The sequence below is a fragment of the Chiloscyllium punctatum genome, chromosome 36 (assembly GCF_047496795.1).
Source record: "Chiloscyllium punctatum isolate Juve2018m chromosome 36, sChiPun1.3, whole genome shotgun sequence".
NCBI lineage: Eukaryota > Metazoa > Chordata > Chondrichthyes > Orectolobiformes > Hemiscylliidae > Chiloscyllium > Chiloscyllium punctatum.
In genome coordinates, this window is record NC_092774.1 from 22,536,548 (window position 1) to 22,562,178 (window position 25,631).

At 47.0% G+C, this 25,631-nt stretch overlaps 1 protein-coding gene across 2 annotated transcripts; it reads left to right on the forward strand.

Annotated features, from left to right (window-relative positions):
* The first annotated feature begins 10,225 nt into the window (after positions 1-10,225).
* Positions 10,226-24,404, forward strand: LOC140460247 (uncharacterized). Of its 2 annotated transcripts, none has more exons than XM_072554685.1 (2): positions 10,226-10,323; positions 17,873-24,404. In XM_072554685.1, exon 2 carries the CDS (start codon positions 18,249-18,251, stop codon positions 19,254-19,256), a length of 1,008 nt encoding a protein of 335 aa, XP_072410786.1. In that variant the 5' UTR covers positions 10,226-10,323; positions 17,873-18,248; the 3' UTR covers positions 19,257-24,404. The 2 variants fall into 2 exon arrangements, with proteins under 2 accessions (XP_072410786.1, XP_072410785.1); XM_072554684.1 differs by lacking the exon at positions 10,226-10,323 and adding an exon at positions 16,127-16,225.
* The last annotated feature ends 1,227 nt before the right edge of the window (positions 24,405-25,631 follow it).

Consider the following 25,631-nt stretch of genomic DNA (forward strand, 5'->3'; position numbering starts at 1 on the left):
TCCAACAATGTCAGGAGGAGAGATCCTCTGCTGAGGGTGCATGAGAAGTTAGAAACTACAAAGCCAAAGCAGAACCTCAAAGCATGGTGGCTCAGTAGTTAGCACCTCTCCCTCACAGCGCCAGGGACCAAGGTTCAATTTCACCCTCAGGCAACTTTCTGTGTGGACTTTGGCACGTTCGCCCCCTTGTATCTGTGTAAGATACCTCCAGGTGCTCCAGTTCCCTCCCACAGTCCAAAGATCTGCAGTTCAAGGTGGACTGGATGTGCTGGTTAGGATGGGGTAGCTATGGGGCTGTAGGGTTAGCGGGTGGGATGCTATTCATAGGGTCATGGTGAATTCAATGAGCCGAATGGCATGTGGGGAGTATATGATTCTACTGCCTCAGATACGTGTATATTGAGAAATGATTGCCCCAAGTCTGCCATGGGAGGAGTGGGTTCCAGTTTGTGAGAGACTGACACCAGTCCTGGGGACGGTGGGATTTGTGCTGTCTTTCCCCCAACCCACTGCCCCCCGTATATTCTCTCCCCACTCACTGCCCCTTGTAAAATGCTCTACCTCACCACACTCTGCACCCCTCATTCTCTCTCACTCTGCATCCCTCCAATTCTCTTCCCCTCACCCCCACCCTCTGCACACTGTCCATTCTCCTACCACCTCTTCCCCCCCCCCCCCCCCCAGTCCTTTTCCTGCCTGAAGCCCTTCTGAAAAGAGAGAGAAAGAATGGACGATGATGACTGTACCTGGGAGACGGGGAGGGAGGTGCATGTCAGAGAATTTAGCCCAGTTAATCAGAGATCACAAACACACAGATCGGACTGAGAACTGACAAGGATTTATTTATCAAACAGTGATATCGTGCAGGAGACTTGACCCCACTGAAACAGTCACTGATAGGCTGTTCAAAGGGACCATAACTTCTTCCCCAAACAGAGAATACAATGGAGTTTTATACCCTTACAACAATGAAGTGTGGGTTATGAGACAATGGTGTGAGTTGTACAACAAAAAGAAATGAAGTTTATTCATTGAAAAGATTCTGTGTCTGGCAATGAGTTTCTTAATTGACTCAGGAAATTCCAATCCTTGGCTGGAGTTGATGTTAGCGGAATTCATCCTGGTCTCAATGTGTTCGTATTGTTGAGGGGGCAAGCGAAGTACCTTTGGTGCCTCCTTGTCTGGGTGCTTTGATGAAGGCTTGACTCCTAGTGGGAGCAGCAGTACCCGAAGGACATCAGAGGTGGCTGGACTATTATAGAGTGGAAGGCGCATTATCAGTTACTCTGAAGAAATATATTCTCTTGGTCTGGGGCTGTATGAGTCATGTCCTGAGGTATGTGTGATGTGTGGGGCGGCTGATTTGGCCAACGTGAGGCATTGTGGGGAGGCTTAATGGATAAATGCAGACATTTTGTGTTGTTTGTTTTGTGGCCCATGTCATGGGGAGGCTAGGACCCGTATTTTCTCCCACATAAGGCCTTATGGCTGAGGCTACTTAAGGTGCAGCCACTAGTGATGGAGCAATGAAAATTGGCGATGTGCAAAGGGCCAGCATTGGAGCAGCCCACACATCTCGGCACAGGGAGATTACAGAGATACACAATTTCCCTCTTTTTTTTTGTTTTTTTAAGGGAGGGATGAGAAGTGGGGGGGAAATGTAGCCAGATCCAGGGGGTTGTCAGGTGGGGAGGTGCTCGGTATCCAAAAGGTAGCTCAGGGAGTCCGAGTCTGAACCTGGATAATTGTGATCAATGGTGGGGATATCAATCCAGCAGCCCTGTACCAGTTGAGTGATGAGAGGGGGCCAGACAGATGTAGCTGCAGTAGGCAGTAGACAATACATTAGTGTGGCGCTGAGCAGTGTGATGATGACAACAATGACTATGATGGGAACCGTCAGTCCCTGAATTGGGGACGTGCCCAGGGAGCCTAGGTAGGAGGTTGCCCAGCACCACTGGTCCCATGGCTGTTCCTGGGGGTGTTCAGCAGCAGCGCGGCGGATGTGCTGGGCCAGGTTGGTGATGTTCTCACTGTGGTCGGGTATGTATGTACAGCAGTCACAGCTGACGAGGGCACATATGGCTCCTTTGTCGGTCAGCAGATAATCAAGGGCCATCCGATTTTGGAGGGTGACAATGCGAATGGCCACAGCCTCTGCATTCAGCTGAGCCAATGCCGAAGTGGTGGCACTGGCGAACTCTTCAAAAGTAGTGGCCAGGTGGTGGATTTCTAGATCCAATCGTAGGGCTGCATGGGGGAGATATAAAGATGGAAAGGATTTTGTCGAGGGTGGAGAGGAAGCGCATTTTGCGGGCTGGTGGGTTATCGGGAAGGTGAGGAGGGGAATGGTATATGAATGGGACAACATACCCAAAGTAATAGTCCATGACAACGGTAGACCTTGTGGCCATATATGAAGTAAATGCTATTATCGGCCCACATATGGCTGGTCTGGGTAACTGACCAGGAGGTGGTGAAGGTGGTGTTGTGGGTAATCCTGCTGAGGACGTGTAAATTGACTATGCTGCCATCCGCTGTGGACCGACTTGCTGAGTGGGTGAGGAGGAGGGAGGCAGGGCAATTTAGATTTAGATTTAGATTTAGATTCCCTACAGTGTGGAAACAGGCCCTTTGGCCCAACAAGTCCACACCAACCCACCGAAGAGTAACCCACCCAGACCCATTACCGTCTGACTAATGCACATAACCCATGGGCAATTTAGCATGGCCAATTCACCTTTGGACTGTGGGAGGAAACCGGAGCACCCGGAGGAAACCCACGCAGACACGGGGAGAATGTGCAAACTCCACACAGACAGTCACCCGAGACTGGAATTGAACCTGGGACCCTGGTGCTGTGAGGCAGCAGTGCTAACCACTGAGCCACCCATTAATCCACAAATTGCTCCAGCCAGCCTCCCAAGGAGATGGCTTGGAGGCTCCTGAGGCAGACGGACCCTGTGGGTGCCTCCTGTCTCGTGATGTGAGTGACTAGTAGGGCTGGGGGCTCGTGGGAAAGATTGTAAGATTCAAACCTTGGTACGATCTAAGGGATACCCGGCAGATTTCCAGTAGGCTGGACAGTCACCTGTGAGCATGTGCAGTCGTGGTGGCAGGGTTAGAGCGGTCAGCTCAGAGGGACCTGTCCTGTGCAAGCCACCATTCAGCCATCTCAGACTCGTTGAAGGGAATGGGCTGGAGGGGGATGTCCCTGTGCGAGTGTACTGGTACATGGGCGCAAACCCAGCAGCTGGTGAGGTTGATCCTCTGGGCATAGAGACGGGTTGTGTGTAGCAAAGTGTTGCGTTTTAACTCCCACCTATTACTGTGATTACTGTGCCTGATGCCCAGTTATGTGCGGTGTAAATGTCAGAGTTCGGGTGAAGGTTCCTTCGGTGTGTGGAACTGTCATCTGTTGCTCTTCCTGGTCTGTGTCCTTCGGGCGGTGAGGCTCGCTTGTAGCTGGTGGCTTTTGTCCAATCCGATTTCTCCTTCAATTTCACCGCTGTCCGAGTTGTCAATATCTCCAGGAATGGTCCTTTCCACCGAGGAGAGAGAGAATCGGTTTCCAGTGATTTAATCATAACATAGTCCCCAGGCTGGAACAGGTGAAGTGGCTCTTATTGGGGTGTGGGTAGTGCAGCTCTGACCCGGTCATGGTTAAAAGTGATAATCCTGCTCAGTAAGTCAGTAGACCCTCCTGTGTCAGGAGAAGGGCCATGCCTGTGGACAGTTTAAGTGGTGGCAGTGGGCACAAATCGCCTCATAAGCACTTCAAAAGTTGTGTGGTTTACCTGTTCACGTAGTATATACAGATCTAGTGGCAGGGCACCTGGCCAGGTCAGTCCTGTCTCCTGGTTCGTGTGTTTTTAAGAGCACCATTCACATATTCCACAATGCCTGATGACTGGGGTTGGTAGGCAATATGGAGCCTCCCTGGTATCCCTAGCACCTTGCAAACTGCAGTGGTAAGTGTGGCAATGAAATGAGTCTCCCTGTCAATCTCAATCTTCCCTAGGACACCGAAGCTGGGGATGACATCCCATAGGAGGCATTTCACTACAGTCCGTGCGTCATTTCTCTTCGTGGCGAATGCTTCCATCCATCTGGGAAACATGCCTATGGTGACAAGAATGTATTTGTAGCCCTGTTTCTGGTTCATGTGGGTGAAGTTAACCTGTAGGCTGGTGAAGGGCCCCTCAGGGACTGGTAAATGGTCATATCTGGCAACTGGCCTTCCTGCCTTGTTCTGCAAGCAAATGAGAAACTGCGATAGCAGGGCTTGGGCAGTGGCAGTGAATCCCGATGCAAACCAGGATTCTCTGACAGCATATATCATGCTTCTTTTGCCTGTGTGCCCAATGCCGTGGGCTGCTGGAGCTAGTGCATGTGGGTGAGCTTTGTGTAGATGATGCAGCCATCAGGGTGAAACAGCAAGTGCAGGGAGGGTGATTGGCTCCAATGTGGGCCCAACGCTCGCTCGCTCTCTTCTGGTGGAGCAGCCAGTTGAGCAGCTTGTACTGCTTCCATAGGGTCAAGGGGATCTGGGATTTTTGATATTCTGGGGGCCTGCAAGACATGTATGGTTGGGTTTAGTGCAACTTCCCAGGCCGCCGCATCAGCTGCTACATTCCTACGGGTAATGGGGTTAGTGGCAGAGATATGGGCAACACATTTCATAATGGCTGCAGTGCAGGGTAGCAGGACCGCTTCCAGGAGGTTGGAGATGAGCTCAGGGTGTTGGAGGGGTCTGCCTGCCTGATGTTATGAATCCTCTCTGTTTCCAGAGTGTACCAAAGTCTTGTACCACTCCAAAAGCATACTTGGAATCTGTATAAATGTTAGCTGCTCTGCCCTTCGCAATGATACAGGTTCTAGTGAGCGCAAGTGATTCAAGGGTCACGAAAGGGGTACAGACAGCATACCCTGAAAATATGCAGTGGTCTGAGGGTCTGAAGGAGGACCCATCTGTGAACAGTATCATGACAGGGTTGTGATTTGGAGATGCCAGTGTTGGACTGGGGTGTACAAAGTTAAAAATCACACAACACTCGGTTATAGTCCAACAGGTTTAATTGGAAACACACTAGTGAAATTGAATTTCACACAATTGAAAGCTAGTGTGCTTCTAATTAAACCTGTTGGACTATAACCTGGTGTTATGTGATTTTTAACTTATGACAGGGTTAGGTAGTGGCATTTCAAAGAGGTATCAATGTGTTCATATTGTTGAGGGGGCAAGCAAAATACCTTTGGTGCCTCCTTGTCTGGATACCATTTGTAAAGGCTTGACTCCTAGTGGGAGCAGCTGTGCCTTAAGGACATGAGAAGTGGCTGGAGTTAATCAGTTAATCTGAAGAAGTATATTCTCTTGGTCTGGGGCTGGGTGAGTCATGTCCTGAGGTATGTATGATGTGGGCTGGTTTGGCTAATTTGAGACATTGTAGGGAGGCTTAATGGCTAAATGCAGACATTTTGTGTTGTCTGTTTTGTGGTCCATGTCATGGGGAGGGTGGGACCCATAGTTTCTCCTACATAAGGCCTTATGGCTGAGGCAACTTAAGGTGCAGCCACCAATGATGAAGCAATCAAAATTGGCGATGTGTAAAAGGCCAGCATTAGAACAGCCCACACATCTCGGCACAGGGAGATTACAGAGATAAAGGTGGGAGAAGCCATTTGAGGGGTCTGAAAACTAAGATGAGAATATTAAAATTTGGATGTTGCTTGATTGGGCGGCAGTAAACAACAGGAACATTTCAGATTATTTCAAGTTTACAGAGGGCAGAATGTGTAAAATCATTGAAGAAGTGGAGCCTGGAGGTAAGGAAGGGACCAAAGAGGGTTTGAGATAGGGACAGGCTCAAATGAGGTGACAGAGGTGCTGGCACAGATCAGAAGCTCCTCTCAGCATCAAATAGAGCAGGTTGCGAACAGCCTGGTTGAATCTCAGTGAGTTACAAGGGAGAGAGAGATAGAGGCTGTAGCTCAGGAATGAAGATTGGTGCAGAGACTTAGAAACAGCAGCTTAATTCTTCCCAATATGTGATTGGAGTGGATCCATCAATATGAAGAGTCTCAGGAACCAGAATGGACCAACAAACTATTGAAGGTTCAAATTAGTTTCAGCTGGAGAGAAGGAACATCAGGAGGTTGGGGGAAACCACCTTCACCTGAACAGTTCCAACAGTGAGAAATTTTAGCCATAAAATTGGAGAAGGCTGGGAGAAAATTTAAAAGAAGTTTTGAAAATCATGAGGAAAATCATACCCAGAACAGACAGTGTAAAACTCTTCACCATGGTAAAAGCATTGAGAATAAGAATGCAGATTTCAAATACATTACAAGAAAGAAAATGTGGTGAGAAAAAAATTTCACACACTGAGTAAATAGATCTGGAAGACATTGCATGGAGCAGTCGTTGAAGCAGTTAAGGGCATTGGATAATTATTTGATGACAAGCAATGTACAAGTTTCCAAGGAAACGTCAGGAAAATGGCACAAGGCCATTTAGAGAAGTGCACAGACACAATGGGCTGAATGGCCTGCTTCCGTGCTTTAGTTATTCAATGGGTCATAGTTGCTCATTGGATCTCAGTCAGTTATGAACATCAGGCTAACATCTGCTATTTTGTATGGTCAGTCAGGGAGGATCAGTCAGATCAATGTTTAATGATGATTCATGATTGGGGAACTGCAGGGATTGGGACTAGGACCCCAAGTATTCACAGTATGTGTCAATGGTTTAGATGAGAGAACTAATTGGAATATGTCACAAACTGCAGACAAAACAAAGCTGGGTGAAAGGGAGAGCTGTGGGGAGGATGCAATGATATTTGGATAGGCTGAGTGAGTGGGTAAATGTATGGCAGGTTCAGTTTAGTGTGGATAAATGTGAGGTGATCCACTTTGGTAGCAAAGCTAGAAAGTTAAACTGTAGATCAACTGTAACCTGTGAGATGGGAATGTTCACCAAGAATTAATCCAAGGTGAAGGATGGGAAAATTTGTGGCTGTAACAGCTGCTCCTTTTTAGAGATAGTTTATGTGTTGGAGGTGATTTCCTTGAATTCCAGGAGCAACAATTAACGTTATATATGCTATTGCATTGTTTTGGAACTTTGGAGTAAAAAAATCAAAACAACAGCACTTTCCAAAGGGAGAAGGACAGCCGAAGGCAGCGAGCACATGGCCTGTCAGAGAGAGAGAGAGAGAGAGAGAAAGAAACCTACACTGCTAGCTGACACAGCAGTGAATCTGCGTAGTTACTGCCTTTGCTGTTTCAATTCATGTATCTCTGGGCATTGGAGTGCGTCTAGGAAAAATGAAAAAAATCAGCAAAATTCACAGCTGACCTCTGAGGAACCTGCTAGGAGAGCTCACAACACAGGAACAGATAAGTGCATAGTTAATAATGTGTAACCTTGCTGTAAGTTTGCAGTAGTGAATAGAGGGGGTTCTTTCTTGATTATATGTTTTCAGAGTTTAGAAGCTCACCCCCACATGGAACGGTCAATCACATGCTCTGAGCACAGGAAGGGATTCATCGATTCTTCCAGCGTGCGGACACACTAGTGGGTCCACACTGGGGACAACCTACTCACCTGTTTTCAGTGCAGGAATGGCTTCACCCCCTCTTCCCACCAGTGGAGACACCAGGGAGTATATGTGCCATCACAGGGGGAATTGAAGGAACAACGGCCGAGTGCCATTATCGACTGGACTATCCACCCAGAACAGGGGACTCTGGGTTCGAATCCTGCTGTGGAATTTGGTCAGAAATCTGGACTTCAGAATCTAATGATGAAACCATTTTCTGGAGGAAAAAAACCCATCTGATTCACTCATGTTTGAGTCTGTCTGTGTCGTAATCCAAATTAGGGATTTATAACATATTACATGGATTGACTGCCTGAAGATTGCGCGCTCTTTGAGCAAAACAGAATGTATCTGCAAATAAAATTCTGTAATTGCAAATTCACCCCATAGACTGATGTGTGTGCTTGCATGAGAAAGAGAGTGCGTTTGTGTATATGCATACTTGGTAAAGTGTGTGAGTAATGGAGTATAAACCTGTGAAATGGTGTGCATGTGCGCGCGTGTGTGTCTGAGAGACAGCATGAGTGCGTGGGTATGTAAGAGTGTGCGTGTGAGCGAGTGTATAGTGAAGTGTGACATGAACCCAAGGTCCCAGTTGAGGCCATCATCATGGACTCCGAACTTGGCTATCAGCCTCTGACACTTCATTCCGGGAGATGGTCATTCCTCTCCGGACAGAGCTTTCTGATTGGGTCAGTGAACAGGGTCAAGAAGGTGTCAGTATAGGTCAGACAGATCTGAGAGGGCTGCAGGGGGAGGAGCTAACTGACTGTGTGGTGGGAGTAAGAACCATGTTGGGGTAGGGGAGGTGGTGGTAAGGGACAGAAAAGTGACAGGGATTGTGCCCATTCTCTGCAGTTGGCAGCAGGAGGCCAGATGGCATCAGTGTCCATCTAGCGCCAGGATTAGGGAACTGATGTGCTCAGAGGTAGAGAAATGGGAAAGGGAGGTTGCAGCAGATGTGATACAACAATGTCAGGAAGAGAACGCCTCTGCTGAGGGTGCATGAGAAGTTAGAAGCTACAAAGACAAAGCAGAACCTCAAAGTTCTGGGTGGCATGGTGGTTCAGTGGTTAGCACCACTGCCTCACAGCACTAGGGACCTAGGTTTGATTTCACTCCCTGGCAGTTGTTTGCGTGGACTTTGGCATATTCTCACCCTTGTGTCTGTGTGGATAAACTCTGGGTGCTCCAGTTTCTTCCCACAGTCTAACTATCTGAAGTTTAGGGTGGATCGGACATTCTGAAGTGTCAAGGGATGTGCAACTTTAAGGTGGGTCAACCATGGGGAACTGCAGGGAAAGTGATTGGAAGGTCAGTCTTAATTTTATGGGCTGAATGGATTGTAGAGACTATATGACTCTACTGCCTTAGCCATGTGTCTATTGAGAAACGATTGCCCCAAGTCTGCTGTGGGTGGAGTGGTTTCCAGTTTATGGGACACTGACACCATTGCTGGGTAAGGTGGGATTTGTGCTGTCACTTTTCCAACCCACTGTCCCCATCCCCCCCCCCAACCCACTGTCCCCACCCCCCCCCCCCCAACCCACTGTCCCCACCCCCCCCCCCCAACCCACTGTCCCCATCCCCCCCCCCAACCCACTGTCCCCATCCCTCCCCCAACCCACTGTCCCCATCCCTCCCCCAACCCACTGTCCCCATCCCTCCCCCAACCCACTGTCCCCATCCATTCTATCTCTCTCCAGTTCTCTCTACCCAGCCATTCTCTCTCTCTCCCCCTCATTTTCTGCCCTTTCTCTTTCCCCCGTCTATTTTCTCTCCCCCCCCTCCTTCTGCTCCCCTGTCCATTCTCTCTCCCTTCTACCATCCCCCCCATCCTTTCTCATGTCACATGCCCTCTTTGATTGCTGTACCAAACCCTTCTCAGGAAAGAGAGAGAACGGTTAGTGATGACTCTACCTGGAAGATAGGTAATGGCTGATCTTTCAACTTGAGAACAGCTAAAACAGCTAATTTAGAAATATTGATAATGTATGAAAGCATATTCAATTTTTGAAAAAAGCCGCAGACATGTTTCTGAAATACAGCTCAGAAACAGATCCTTCAGTACAACTCGCCTATGCTGACCAGTTATCCTAAATTAATCTAGTGAGCCAGTTGCCAGAATTTGGTCCATATCTCTCACAATCGTTCCCATTCATATACGATCCTTTTAAATGTTATAATTGTACCAGCCTCCACCACTTCCACTGGCAGCTCATTCCATACACACACCACCCTCTGCGTGAAAAAGTTGCCCCTTAGGTTAAATCTTTTCTCCTCACCCTAAAACTGTGCCACCTAGTTTTGCAATTCCTCTACCCTGGGGAAAAGAAATACAAACTTGAGCAGCCGGACAAAACTCAAAAGGAATAAAATGTCGAGCCACAGGGAAAAATACAATTCTGTCTCCAGCTTTACGCCATCTCCACAGAGCGTACTGCGCATGCTTCTCGGTGTCAGCTAGCATTGCGCATGTGTTGTGGTGTCAGCTAATACACTGCGCATGTTCGTCGCGGTGCGCGGAAACGGCGTATAACTTTCTTGTGAAGGACCAATGGTAAGAACTGGAGGACCGGAAGAAGACTAGTCCTCCTGCCAATCAAAGAGACCCCTTTGTCTGAATGCGGAAGTTGGGCAATGAGCGCCTGAAGTCGCTCTCTCTCTGAATGAAGATTGAGCTTCACTCCAAACTGCAACGTCTTTATTCTGTCCAACATCTGTGAGTACAGCACCCTCTTTTCTCACCCGCTTTTTCATCCTGGGATTCACTTGCACGAACTGAAGGGAAAAGGAGTGAGTCCAGGGAGGAGATAGACTCTAGACAAAGTTGGTCCAAGTCTGTGTGTTAATTGGCAAACGCAGTGCCATGATGTGAAGTTACAGCTTTTTGTTTTGGGGAAAAAAAAGGCAGAAAGGAGGTGCATGGTTTAAATGGTAATATATTGGTATGTGGAGAAAGGTAAGTCCTGCAGATCAGAGTCAACAAGTGTGGCGCTGGAAAAGCACAGCAGGTCAAGCAGCATCCGAGGAGCAGGAGAATTGACGTTTTGGGCACGAACCCTTCATCAGGCATGATGTGTAGAGGTACAGTGTCGTTCTGCACCAGTCAATGCCAGTTGTCAGACAGGTGCAGCAAGCAATCAGCAAGGCAAGTGGTGTATTAGCAAGAGGAATTGAGTTCAAAAATGGGGGCGTCTTTCTGCAGTTAGGGGGCCATTGAATATATTCAAGGCAAACTTCATGTGATTTTTGAACAACAAAAAAGTGGATGCTTATGGGGGAAGGCAAGAAAATGGTCTTAAGACAGGACAGTTAGAGTCACATAGCACAGAAATAGACCCTTTAGTCCAACTAGTCCATGCTATGTTCTCCTACTAAACTAATCCTACCTGCTGGTGTTTGGCCCATATCCCTCTGTCACAAAGCTGGTTGTTTTTCAAAAAGCTGGTCCTTCTCAAGGATACTGTGTCCTTGGTTTTTTTTTTCAGAGGGTTGTAAAACAGCTCCAGGCTCCAGAATAATTGGTTTAGTACAGAGATGAAAAGTGTCTCGGGAGGCCTTTTTGTTTATACGTAAACACGTGAGACTTTAGGCCAAAGCTTTTATGTTTTTGAAGTAACCTGCATAATGAAGGGGGAGTGGTCAGTCCTGAAAGCTGAAGTCTTGTGTGAGTGAGTTCAGCAGTGGACTGTGTGGAGAAAGGCTGTTAAACTCTCCTTCTGCCCTTTTGACTTCAACCTGTAAACCTCTGTTTCAGTTTTATTTTATGTTTAAGGGGTTTGTTTATTAGGACTTGTGTACATTTGGAACAGCATATTTAAGTCTACTTTGGATGGACTGAGTTCTGTGGGTTTTCTGTATTCTGTTCTTTCTGTTTTATCCTGTAATCTTGTGAATACATTTGTCTTTTAAAGCCTAGTGGTCAACCTAGCTAACTGACTCTGGGTAATTTTCACTGTACACTTACCGAAACAAATAGCAAACTTATGGTCTGGGCTCCCTGCTTAAGAATGTTTTGAGTGGTCTGTCCGAGTCCATAACACCTCTGAAGCTTTAATGTCCTTATCCAAATCTCTTTTAAATGTTGTAACTGTACCTGTATGCTCCAGTTTCTCTGGACATTCATTCCACACACAAACCACTCTCTGTGGGGGAAAAAAAATGGTGCCCCTCATGTCTTTTTAAAATCTTTCTCCACTCACCTTCAAAATTTGTTCCCTAATCTTGAAAGCCCCACTCTAAGGATAGGACACCCGTCATTCACCTCATCTATACCCCTCATGATTTTATAAATCTCGATAAGGTCACCTCTCAACCTCCCATGCTCCAGTGAGAAAACTCCTAGCCTATCTACCAAGATGTAGGTATATTCATATCCAGTTATGAACTATTCAATGTTGATGTAGGCTTGAAAGACCAAATGGCCTATTCCTACTTCCAATTGTGTCCAGGACAGCAAGACACCATAAGACCATAGGAGCAGAATTAGGCCAATCAGCCCATTGGTCTGCTTCACTATTCAATCATAGCTGATAAGTTTCTCAATCCCATTCTCCTGCTTTCTCCCCACAACCCTTGATCTGCTTGATACTCAAGAATCTATCTATCTCTGTCTTGAATATACTTAGTGACCTTGCCACCATAGCCTTCTGTGGCAATAAATTCCATAGATTTAGCACTTTCTGGCTGAAGATATTTCTCCTTATCTGCATTCTAAAAGGTCTTCCCTTTACTCTACTCTAAAGCTGTGCCCTGGGCCTCTCCTACCAATGGAAACATCTTCCCAAAGCCCACTCCGTCCAGGCCATTCAGTATTCTATATGTTTCAATTAGATTCCCCCTGAGTGTGGGCCTGTTAATGAGCATGAACCAGACCCTTCAGGATGAGGTACAGCAGGGATTAGGTTCAACAAAGTGAGAATGGAGGGAGTGTGTGGGATGGAGATTTTCAGCTTTTGGGGAATAAGAGGAAAGAATGTTTGATATAAAGTAGAATTGATTGGATGGGCTGATGGGCTGAGGAGTGGTGAATGGAGTTGAATTCAGATAAATGTGAGGTTTTGCATTTTGGAAAGGCAAATCAGGGCAGGATTTACACACTTAATGGTAAGGCCCTGGAGCGTGTTCCTGAATCAAGAGACGATGGAGTGCAGGTTCATAGTTCCTTGAAAGTGGAGTCACAGGTAGACACGGTAGTGAAGAAGGCATTTGGTGCGCTTGCATTTGGTCAGAGCATTGAGTACAGGAGTTGTGAGTCATATTGTGGCTGCACAGAACATTAGTTAAGCCACTTTTGGAATATTGCATTCAGTTCTGGTCTTTCTGCAATAGAAAAGATGTTGTGAAACTTTAAAAGAGTTTGGAAATAAGGCTGTTGCAAGAATTGGACGGTTTGAGCTATAGGGAGAGGCTGAAAAGACTGGCGCTGTTTTCCCTCTGCATCGGAGACTGAGAGGTGACCTTACAAAGTTTATAAGGGGCATGCATAGGGTGAACAGCCAAGATCATTTCCCTGGGGTAGGGGAGTCCAAAACAAGGGAGAGAGAGAATGAAACCTACACTGCTAGCTGACACAGCAGTGAATCTGCACAGTTATTGGACATTGGAGTGTGTCTAGGAAAAGTTAATGAACAGCAAAATTCCCAGCTGACCATGGAGGAACCTGTGTGGGGGAGCTCACAGAACAGGAACAGAGAAGTGTATAGTCTTTAAAGTGTAACCTTGCTTCAAGTCTGCAGTAGTGAATAGAGTGGGTTCTTTCTTAATTATATGTTTTATTAACATCTGTCTCTTGATTAAATTTTTAAAAATATAAACCACAAGTACGAAGTTAGCCTGGAGCACGTTTTTTCAGAGCAAAGAAATGGTGCTATTTTCTGGGTCTGTAGATTGTGAAGGAGTAAAGGTGGCCTTTAGTAGAGTGAGATGCTCCTCCTGTCGGACGTGGGAGATTAGGGAAAGTATCCATGTTATTGGATTTATGTCTGCAGGACATGTGTTTGGTTGCAAATCTTATCTGATCACGTGGATCAGTTAGAGCAACAGTTGGAGGCAGTGAGGAATTTGCAAGAACGTGGAGGTGTGATAGGTGGCAGTTATAGGAAGGGAGAAATGCTGCAGATACAGTCAGGTAGGAGGGATAGGTAGTGCAGGAGTCTTCTGTGGCTATCCCCATTTCAAACACATGTGTGTTTTGGAAAATGTAGAGGGTGATAGACTCTGAGGGGAATATAGCACAAACAGCCAAGTTTCTGGTCTCGACAGGCTCTTATGCATGTCAGGGGTATGTCAGGTTCCAAGTGACCGATTGTGATAGGGGGCTCTCTTGTCCGAGGCAGAGTGACATTTCTGTGGCCAGCAGTGAAAAATCAGAATGGTGTATCGCAGTTAAAGTCCAGATTTGAGACAGCCCAGGGAATTCCTTACAGACCCAGACCAGCCAGGTGTAAGGTCACCTCTTTGTCCCAGAGATTGTACTCTTTGAAAGCATAGAAAAAAAAAACCTCTTACAGACAGATTAGTTTAATTTCCATCATCCCCTTTATTTACCAATAGCATGATTGTTACAATATAACATTGTATAACTATAACTATAAGCTAAACTAACTAGGTTCTAATAACCTAGGAGAGTAGTGTGCCAACTCTTCAAGTGCCCCAGCTGGCTATTCTGTACTGATACAAAGTGGCCTCCTTTATACAAAAGTTTACAAAATCATTGCATGTTTATAATTAGACAGATAACAGTGAAAGACAATAATTCGTAAGGAAGAAAAGTTAATTGACAGGTCTGTGTACGCTTGACTAACCACTCCTACAAGGCTCAAAGCCATTCATCAAATGGCGAAAAACATACCCAGCTGAGTTAGGTGCCTGCTAGTGAGATAAACTCCTCTCGTAAAGAGGTACCAGTCTCAGCTAATTGGAGAGTTTGTAAGGTAACCTCGCACAGCTCACGTCAGATACAATTGTTTTACAAACTGGCTTCTTAGCAAGGAGGGCAAACTTTTGACCATAAAATGGCTTCCTGACACATTGTGCCAGAATCTAAACAATGTTAGGCCTAGAATAATTTCTAAGTTAGAGTCATAGAGATGTACAGCATGGAAACAGACCTTTCGGTCCAACCCATCCATGCCAACCAGATATCACAACCCAATCTAGACCTACCTGCCAGCACCTGGCCCATATCCCTCCAAACTCTTCCTATTCATAAACCCATCCAGATGCCTTTTAAATGTTGCAATTGTACCAGCCTCTGGCAGCTCATTCTATACACACACCATCCTCTGCGTGAAAAAGTTGCCCCTTAGGTCTCTTTTTATATCTTTCCCCTCTCACCCTAAACCTATGCCCTCTAGTTCTGGACTCCCCGACCCCAGGGAAAAGACTTTGTCTGTTTATCCTATCCACGCCCCTCATGATTTTATAAAGCTCTATATGGTCATCCCTCAGCCTCCAACACTACAGGGAAAACAGCCCCACCTGTTCAGCCTCTCCCTCCAACCCTGGCAACATCCTTGTAAGTCCTTCCTGAACCCTTTCAAGTTTCACAACATCTTTCTGAAAGGAAGGAGACCAGAATTGAGCAGAAATTGCTTAACCAATGTCCTGTACAGCCTCAACATGACCTCCCAACTCCTGTACTCAATACTCTGACCAATAAAGGAAAGCATACCAAACGCCTTCTTCACTACCCTATCTACCTGCGACTCCACTTCCAAGGAGCTACGAACCTGCACTCCAAGGTCTCTTTGTTCAGCAATACTCCCGAGGTCTTTACCATTCAGTGTATAAGTCCTGCTAAGATTTGCCTTCCCAAAATGCAGCACCTCACATTTATCTAAATTAAACTCCATCTGCCATTGGTCCATCTGATCCAGATCCCATTGTAATCTGGGGTAACCTTTTAATCTGTCCACTAAACCTTAAATATTGGTGTCATCTGCAAACTTACTAACTATACCTCTTCTGCTCACAACCAAATCATTTATGTAAATGATGAAAAGCAATGGACCCAGCACTGATCTTTGTAGCACTCCACTGGTCACAGCCCATTGATTCCACACCAACCTCACCCATATCCACTCCCGTGCCCTATCCCTGTAACCTTGCATTTTCCATGGCTAATTCAACCAGCCTACACACCTTTGGACTGTGGGAGAAAACCAATGCAAACATGGAGAGAATGTGCAACCTTCACACAGACAGTCACCCGAGGCTGGAATTAAACTAGATCCTTGGCACTGTAAGGCAGCAGTGCTAACCACTAAGCCACCGTGTCACCCCTACCACTTGACAAAATAGTTATGTTTGCTAAGCAACCACAACGTTGCCTGATTATCCCTCCAATACATTGCTTCATTACTTTCACTCGTGACTCAGCCTTGGGGACATCTTGGACAGGATGTTTGATACCCTACAACATCAAATATGGTCATTCTGTACCTAAGGCTGAGATCTTACCGTAAGCTTGCATTTAAACTGACTCATTAGTCTTTGAATTAAACGTGCTTTCTTTTCAGGGTTGTGATTCAAATTCAAACAAGACATAAGATCTGATTAGTTAGAATTGACAATGGGGCAGTCTGAAACGTCTGTGGAATGGTCTGCAAGAACAGCAAGTAAGTTAAAGCTTCATCAATATTACAGAGTTTATATTTAATAATCGATAATGGCTACTCAATATCATCAAAAAGTCCCAAAATGCAATTAAATTCAATCCACAGCAGGGAAGCACTAAGAGTTAATTTTCTACTGGCTTCAGCAGTCTCAGCATTAAAATGGTCTCTCTCTCGCTCGCTCGCTCTTGCTGTCTCTCTCGCTCTCTCTCGTGTCCTTTTGAACTCTCAAGTCAGGGTCTTGTAACAGCTAAGATGTTTTTCTCTCTGTGGCTGCTCTGCTTGAAAGGGGTAATAAGAATTCATTATTATTGACAGGATGTGACCGTCAATTACAAGGCTTTTGATAGTACCGAGTTTCGTTTCAGGGTCAGAATCAAACACTCATTAATTTCACAAGAGAATGGCCATGAATATTATCACTCTGGTGAACCTGTGTGAACAGGACACAATGCTAAGGCACAAATGTTCTTAATTGCCTTAGAGCACCCAGTTATCACTCGGTGAGCACAGATGTCCCAATCTTCTGCATTCCTTGAGATCCCCCCCCCCCCCCCCCCCCACCCAACCGCCTTTTTTTTCCTGAGCCTTCCTGCCTGTCTATTTTTCTAGTGCAACAAGTGTGTTATATAATTCAGCATTACATTTTAGTCTGAATGTTTAAAGACAAGTTTTAAGGCTATAGACTTTCTCATCACCTCTCTGGTGCCAGGATCAAAGATGTCTGAGGGTGCAGAATGTTCTGAAAGGGGAGAGGGACCAGTTGGAGGTCATTGTACACATTGGAACCAATGACATTTACTTCATTGCAAGACGTCCAACAGGGAAGGCAGATGAACTCAGGGCACGGTCAGGAAGATGGGATGGGATATCCTAGCAATTACAGAAACTTGGTTCAGGGATGGACAGGACTGGCAGATTAATGTTCCAGGATACAAATGCTATAGGAAAGATAGAAAGGGGGCAAGAGAGGAGGGAGAGTGCTGTTTTTGATAAGGGATAGTATTCCTGCTGGACCTAGGGAGGATATTCCTGGGAATACATCCAGGAAGGTTATTTGGTTGGAACTGAGAAATCCCATCTTATTGGGATTGTGTTGCAGACCCCCTCAAGATCAGTGGGAAATGGAGAAACAAATTTATATGGAGTTTCAGTTCCCTGTAAAAGTAAAAAGGATGGTTGTGGTCGGGTGTTTTAACTTTTCAAACATAGACTGGGATTGCCATTGTGCTGCGAGTTTAGATGGAGAGCAATCCATTAAAACGGACCGAAGGGGCAAGTTTTTCATGCAGAAGGTGGTGCATGTACAAAGATGCCAGAGGAAGTAGTGAGTGCTGGTACAATTATGACATTTAAAAGGCATCTAGATGGGTATATGAATAGGAGGGGTTTCAAGGGTTATGGGCCAAATGCTGGCAAATGGAGCTAGATTAATTTTGGATATCAGGTCGGCATGGATGGGTTGGACCAAAGGGCCTGTCTCTGTGTTGTATATCTCTGACTCTGACTCTGACTCTGACTTGCCACTAATCTTGTCCACATCTCTATGTTCAGTTTCTTTCTGGTGTCGGTGTCAATACCTTGTTGTCTCATTTCAATCCCACCTCCCCCCGGATTGACAGTGATGACTTTTGTAATCTCTTTTTACAGACCAACTGAAGATGGAAGTTTCAAAATCAACAGCTTATGCCCGAAACGTCGACTCTCCTGCTCCTCGGATTCTGCTTGACCTGCCGTGCTTTTCCAGCACTACACTTTTTGACTGACTCTCCAGCGTCTGCAGTCTTCGCTTTCACGTCAATGTTTGACAGTCACTCAATCCATAGGAACCACAACGATTTTTGACAATGCTTCTGTGAGAAGCAGCAACGCTTTTGGTTTTCAGTAGATTTTCAGCATCAGTGGGACTGGATGAGAGAGACTACTGTTGCAGTGCACTGTGTGTGGAGTCTGAAACAGTTATAGGGCCTGGAAAGAGGAATTCACACCGGGGAGGGGCTGTTTGTGTGCAGCTGAAGTTTCGGCCATGGAGAAACCTGAGGAATCCATCCCCGTGGAGAAACCGTGGAAGTGTGGTGACTGTGGGAAAGGCTTCCGTTTCCCGTCTGACCTGGACGTTCATCGGCGTGTTCACACCGGGGAGAGGCCGTTCTCCTGCCCCGAGTGTGGGAAGGGCTTTACCCGCTCTTCCCACCTGCTGGCCCACCAGTGGATCCACACTGGGGAGAGGCCCTTCACCTGCCCCGAGTGCGAGAAGGGCTTTGCCCAGGCCTGTGCCGTCGTGGCCCACCAGCAGGTCCACACTGGGCTGAGACCCTTCCCCTGCCCTGAGTGCGGGAAGGCCTTCAGCAAGTCCTCCGACCTGCTGGTCCACCGGCGGTCCCACACGGGGGAGAGACCATTCCCCTGTCCCGAGTGCGGGAAGGCCTTCAGCAATTCCTCTGCCCTGCTGAGGCACCAGCGAGTCCACACGGGGGAGAGGCCATTCTCCTGTCCCGAGTGCGGGAAGCGCTTTAACCGCTCCTCCCACCTGCTGACCCACCGGCGGGTCCACACGGGGGAGAGGCCCTTCAACTGCCAGGAGTGTGGGAAGGCCTTCGGTGATTCCTCTGCCCTGCTGAAGCACCAGCGGGTCCACACCGGGGAGAGGCCGTTTTCTTGCCCTGAGTGTGGGAAGGGCTTTAAACGCTCCTCCGACCTGCTAGCCCATCGGCGGGTCCACACTGGAGAGAGGCCCTTCAGTTGCCCAGAGTGCGGGAAGGGCTTCACCCAGGCCTCCAACCTGCTGACCCACCAGCGGGTCCATACACAGGAGAGGCCCTTCAGCTGCCCCGAGTGTGGGAAGGCCTTCAGCATTTACTCCAACCTGCTGATGCACCAGCGGGTCCACACCGGGGAAAGGCCATTTGCCTGCCCCAAGTGCGGGCGGAGGTTCACGTGGTTAAGTAACTTGCAGAGGCACCAGCGGGGACACAAATGCTCCCACCAATCTGATTCTGCCAGTGACGCTGCTGTGGGTCGCCCCCAGGACTGAACCTGCTGCCCGTTCTGACAGTGGGTGCAGTGGGAGAGTCTGTGAGTTTTCTTTGTTTTCTGCTGGCCTGCACCCCAGCACCCTCCCACCACCACCACCACCACCACCACCAGGAACCTCTCAACCCCACAATGAACCACCGTGCTGCCTGTGAGCCAATGGTTAATGCCACTGCCTCTCAGTACCAGGGAGCAGGGTTCGATTTGACTCTCGGGGTGACAGTCTGTGTGGAGTTTGCACATTCGCCCCCCCCACCACCCCATGTCCGTGAGGGTTTCCTCCAAGTGCTCCAGTTTCCCCCCTCAGTCCAAAGATGTGAAAGTGAATTAGCTAAGCTAAATTATTCCAGAGTATTCAGGGATATGTAGGTGTAGTGCATTGTTCAGGGGGAAATGTAGAGTAATGAGATAGGGTAATGAGTCTACTGGGTTTCTCTTTGAAGGGTCATTGTGGATTTATTGGGTCAAAGGGCCTGTTTCCATACTGTAGGGATTCTGTGAGCTTTGCTTCCAGTGGGCGCTGCTGCTCATTGAGCCCAGGACTGTACGTTCCCACTGAAACAATCCGTACATACGGAAGATGGCATCCAAAGCCGAATGGAACCCAGCTGTGTCTGCCTCTTTGGGTACGTGTAACAGTCTATTTTCCTCACATACACCGGCACCATCCCCTACCTGTTCCTCCACTACATCAATGATCATATCGGCACCGCCTCGTACTCTCACGCGGAGTTTGAGCAGTTCATCTTCTTCACCAACACCTTTCATCCCAACCTCAAATTCACCTGTACCATCTCGGACACCTCCCTCCCTTTTCAGGACCTCTTCAACTCCGGTGACTGACTAACCATGACATCTACTGCATGCCCACCGACTCCCACAGCTACCCAGACTACACCTCCTGTGAAAACGCCACCCACTGGTGCATCAGCAGATTGGAGTAAATGCTGAAGGCCTTCCCACACTTGGGGCAGCCTTCGCGCCATCCGTTCCCGGGAAGACCAATTTGACCTTAAAACATCCCAGATTGCCTCCTCCTTCCAGGATCACAATTTCCCTTCCCACGTGGTTGACGATGCCCTCCAGCACATCATCTCCACATCCTGCAACACAGACCTTGAACCCCACTCCTCCCAAAACAACAAGGACAGAACCTTCCCCCTGGTCCCCACCAACCTCCGCATATGTTCATCATCCTCCGCCATTTCTGCCACCTACAAACAGACCCCACCACGAGGTATATTTTTCCCTCCCCACGCCTATCAGCATCCCAGAGAGGCCATTCCCTCCGTGACTCCCTCATCACATCCATGCCCCCCCACCAGCCCGCAACCCACTCCCGGCACCTTCCCCTGCCAGCACAGGGAAGTGCAAAACTTGCGCCCACACCCACTCCTCTCAATTCTGTCCAAGGCCCCAAAGGATTCTTCCACATCCAACAGAAATTTACCTGTACCTCCACCAGTGTCATTGGCTGTATCCATTGCATCCAATATGGTCTTTTCCACATCAGAGAGATAGGACACCAACTTGTGGATTGTTTCAGAGAACCCCTCTAGGGCACCCGCACCCACCAACTCCACTTCAACTCCCCCTCCCATTCCGTCATGCAGGTTCCATCGCCAAACCCTTATCACCTTATGTGTGGATGAAGAACACCTCATATTCTGCCTTGGGACCATGCCACCACACTAGATCAATGTGGATTTCAGCAGTTTTCTTATTAATCCCCCACATCCCACCCCCCCAACATTATCCCAGTCCCAAGCATCCAACTCGTCAGCGCCCTCCTGACCTGTCCATCACCTTTCCCATCTATCCTCCCCACCCTCCTGTCCAACCTACCTCCTTTATCTGCCTATTGTGTTCTCAGCTACTTCCCACCACCCCCCCCCCCCCCCCCGCCCATTTATCTCTCAACCCTCCCGGTCCACAATCCACAAGTCTCATTGCTGATGAAGGGTTTGTGCCCTAAACATTGATTCTCCTGCTGCTTGGATGCTGCCTGATCTGGTGTGCTTTTCCAGCACCACACTCTCAACTCTGTCTAACTATGTCAGAGACTTACTCCATACTGATCCACAGACCAGCTGATGGGACAGGAAACCGCTTCCTTTCTCAAGACAAGTCTCCTATAGAGAACTTGCTGACTGCCTGATCTACTGAACCTCACAGTGCCCCACTGCCCTCAGTTACTTGGAGGGGGTCCATACACATGCGCCTAAGGTGGTGTTTGAAACCTTTACCATCTCTTTGTGACTGATTCCCATTCATTCAATGCTATGCCTGGAAACAGACCGTTGAGTCCAACCAATCCGTGACCCCAGACTGAACAAGTCCCAAGGTAGAAGACAGATGGTGGTGGAGGGTTGTTTTTCAGACTGGAGGCCTGTGACCAGTGGAGTACCACAAGGATCGGTGCTGGGTCCTCTACTTTTTGTCATTTACATAAATGATTTGGATGCGAGCATAAGAGGTACAATTAATATGTTTGCAGATGACACCAATATTAGAGGTGTAGTGGTCAGCGAAGAGGGTTATACCTCAGATTACAACAGGATCGTGACCAGATGGGCTGAGAAGTGGCAAATGGAATTTAATTCAGATAAATGTGAGGTGCTGCATTTTGGGAAAGCAAATCTCAGCAGGACTTATACACCTTAATGGTAAGGTCCTAGTGAGTGTTGCTGAACAAAGAGACCTTGGAGTGCAGGTTCATAGCTCCTTGAAATTGGACTCGCAGGTAGATAGGATAGTGAAGAAGGCGTTTGGTATGCTTTCCTTTATTGGTCAGAGTATTGAGTACAGGAGTTGGGAGGTCATGTTGCGGCTGTACAGGACATTGGTTTGGCCACTGTTGGAATATTGCATACAGTTCTGGTCTCCTTCCTATCAGAAAGATGTTGTGAAACTTGAAAGGGTTCAGAAAAGATTTACAAGGATGTTGCCAGGGTTGGAGGATTTGAGCTATAGGGAGAGGCTGAACAGGCTGGGGCTGTTTTCCCTGGAGCGTTGGAGGCTGAGGGGTGACCTTATAGAGGTTTACAAAATTATGAGGGACATGTCTTTTCCCTGGGGTCGGGGAGTCCAGAACTAGAGGGTGAGAGATTTAGGGTGAGAGAGTAAAGATATAAAAGAGACCTAAGGGGAACTTTTTCATGCAGAGGGTGGTACGTGCATGGAATGAGCTGCCAGAGGAAGTGGTGTAGGCTGGTACAATTGCAACGTTTAAGTGGCATTTGGATGGGTATATGAATAGGAAGGGTTTGGAGGGATATGGGCCGGGTGCTGGCAGGTGGGACTAGATTGGGTTGGGATATCTGATAAGCATGGACATGTTGGACCGAAGGGTCTGTTTCCATGCTGTACATCTCTGACGTTATGACCTGCCTGCTCCTGGCCCTTATCTGGTCGTCCTAGTCATGGAGGTGCACAGGACGGAAAAGACCCTTCGGTCCAACTCACCCGTGCTGACCAGATATCTTAATCTAATCGTACTGAAGGATGCTGGATTAAGAGACCTCACCAAGCTGCAGTAATGGATTCACCAAAGTATGGAATCAGGAAAAAAGCATTTTCACTTCATACTTTGGAGACCTGGTAACTAGATTTAGCCAGTCTACAATAATATGTATAAAGAGAAGAGGATCATAATACATGGTCATGGAAAAATAGATAATGAATGGAAGGGGGGGAATGTTAGATAAAATACAGTGAAATGAGGGGATTTCATGCCAACTTAATTTAGCAGTATGTGTGAAAATATAGAAACAGCAGTAGTGAACATGACAGCAAAATGTCCCTTTCATAAAAAGCATGTGCAAGAAATCGGAGCGATGCATAAAATCCTTACAATGCAGAAAGAGACCATTTGTTCCACTGAGTCTGCACTGACCCACCAAAGAACATTCCACCCAGAATCATCCCATCCTTCTGCATTTACCATGGTCAATCCACCTAACCTGCACATCTTTGGATTGTGGAAGGAAACCCATGCAGACAGGAGAACATGCAAACTCCACACAGTCAACTGAGGCTGGAATTGAACCTGGGTCCCTGGCACTATGAGGTAGCAATGCCAAGCACTGTGCCACCCCAATATGTTATAAAATTTTAACAAATTCCATATTCTTAACAGGGACGGCGCGGTAGCTCACAGGCGGGTTCAATTCACGCCTCGGGTAACTATCTGTGAAATTTGCACATTCTCCCCGTGTCTGCGTGGGTTTCCTCCAGGTGCTCCGGTTTCCTCTCACAATCCAAAGATGTGCAGGTTAGGTGAATTGGCCATACAAAATTCCCGTAGTGTTAGGTGCATTTGCCAGGAGTCTTGGTGGGTTGCTCTTTGGAGGGTCAGTGTGGACTTGTTGGGCCGAAGGGCCTGTTTCCACACTGTAGCGAATCTAATCTAATCTGAAACTGCAAATTTGTCTATGTGAAGAACTTACTGCAAAGGATTGGAAGCAAGGATCAATATGAATTTTTCTTGAGAGAGATCCAAATCCAATCATTAATGATTGAAAATCTTCGACCTCTGTAGTGGTCTGCAAGAGAGAGTGTTGGAGACAGGTTCAATTATTGCATTACAAGAGAGTTGGATCGTTAAACTGAAAAGGAAATTAATGACAGTGATCAGTGAAGAGTAGTACTGGTTGCTGTGGTGATTATAATTATGTCAGTAAGTTCCCTTATTGGGCGTGTTCACCTGCTCTTGTTAACATTTCACGTCGATAACTTTTAGATTCCCAATATCTGTATGGTGCTTTCTCTGTTCTCGTATCTACTTGAGTGACTGTGTCAAATTTTGATTATGAATTGCTCCTGTGATACCTCATGAGAGGGTTTATGAATTGAGTGCCATATAAATTGTTCTGGGTCACAATGTGCCCAGGTGAGAATGAACAAACTGACTAACCTTAAATATTCATTTTTAAACCAAGCAATTAATGTTTAGAAAACATGCAACTTGTCATGTATTAATAAGATCGGAACTAGGAATGGGAATAGGTAATTGAGTGTTGAGATGCTCTGTCTTTTATCACCATTCATGGCTGATCATTTATCTGGATTCTCTTCCTTGCACATTTTCCCCATGCCTTCACCTGATGAAGGAGCGCTTGCGATTTCAAATAAATCTGTTGAACAATAATTTGGCGTTGTGACTTATGACTAAAAAAACTTTTGATTGAGGATGTTATTACACATGGCTGGAGCAGTGGGATTTGAACCTGCGCCTCCGAGGTAGGGAGACGACCACTGCGCCGTAAAAAAGCGAAATAGGACCTTTTATGTTGAAAGAATGGAAACACCTTCCTCCTCAACATGGGATACGACTATTGTTCCCTCCCAGCCCGTTATAGTAAATTGATTTGGAGATGCCGGTGTTGGACTGGGTTGTACAAAGTTTAAAAACCTGGTTTTTTAACATAATAAATTGAGCCATCTAGTGGGGAATCCCTTCTTCCTGAACATGAGACGTTATTTCTGTCCCCCTCGAAGCTCAACAACCTCTCCCCCCCCCCCCCCCCCCCACCGGAGCTGGAGGAAGGTCCGAGAAGCCGGTCATGGTGTTGGATCTGGGCGGGATCAAGGTGTCCAACACCATATTGTTTTGGTGGGTGAGAGAGGCCGTGCACGGTATTGTAATCCGAGTATGATCCCTGAAGGTTTACGATCTTTCCTGTAACGCTTTTAAATCATAGTCCCTTGTAACTTGTTTACAACCATCCTATTCATCCAAAATATTAATTATAATTCATGTTCTAGCTGGATTTCCAAAAAAAAGGGCAGGTGTCCTAATGTGTGTTGGGTGTACAGTAATCATTGGCACGTTTCCGAAGTCCCCACTTAAATACAGCTGCTGTTTCTCTACTTATATGAATGTTGGCTTTTTCCTTAATTAGATATTGATTCAGGGGATTGGTGGTTGTGAGAAACGAAGCTCACTCACTTCACTAATTTCAGTCCAAGACAAGATCTGAATCAGTAATATCCACAAGGCAGGGACACACACACACTGAATTCAACTAGTACACAATATTTATGTAATTCGTTCCTATTCCATCCTCCCATTGCTCCCCCCCTGTTTACATCTCCCACTTCAAGACCGGCACCCATTGCTCTTGTTCATCTCTTGCCTGATCCAGCCTTGTCTGTGACAAAATGCTTATTTCTGGCCTCACAAGGCCGTTTGACCACATCCTGCTGTGGTCCATCGTTAGGTATATCCTCCTTCACTACCATCTGTTTCCCTTACTTGTTCAGACCTTATGACCTCATGACTTCTTGGTTGTGGTTTGTTCTTGTTTTTGCAGAAGCAGGAAATAGATGCTTATACTGTTTGTACAGGCATATCTAGCTTAACCCCCTCCCCTCA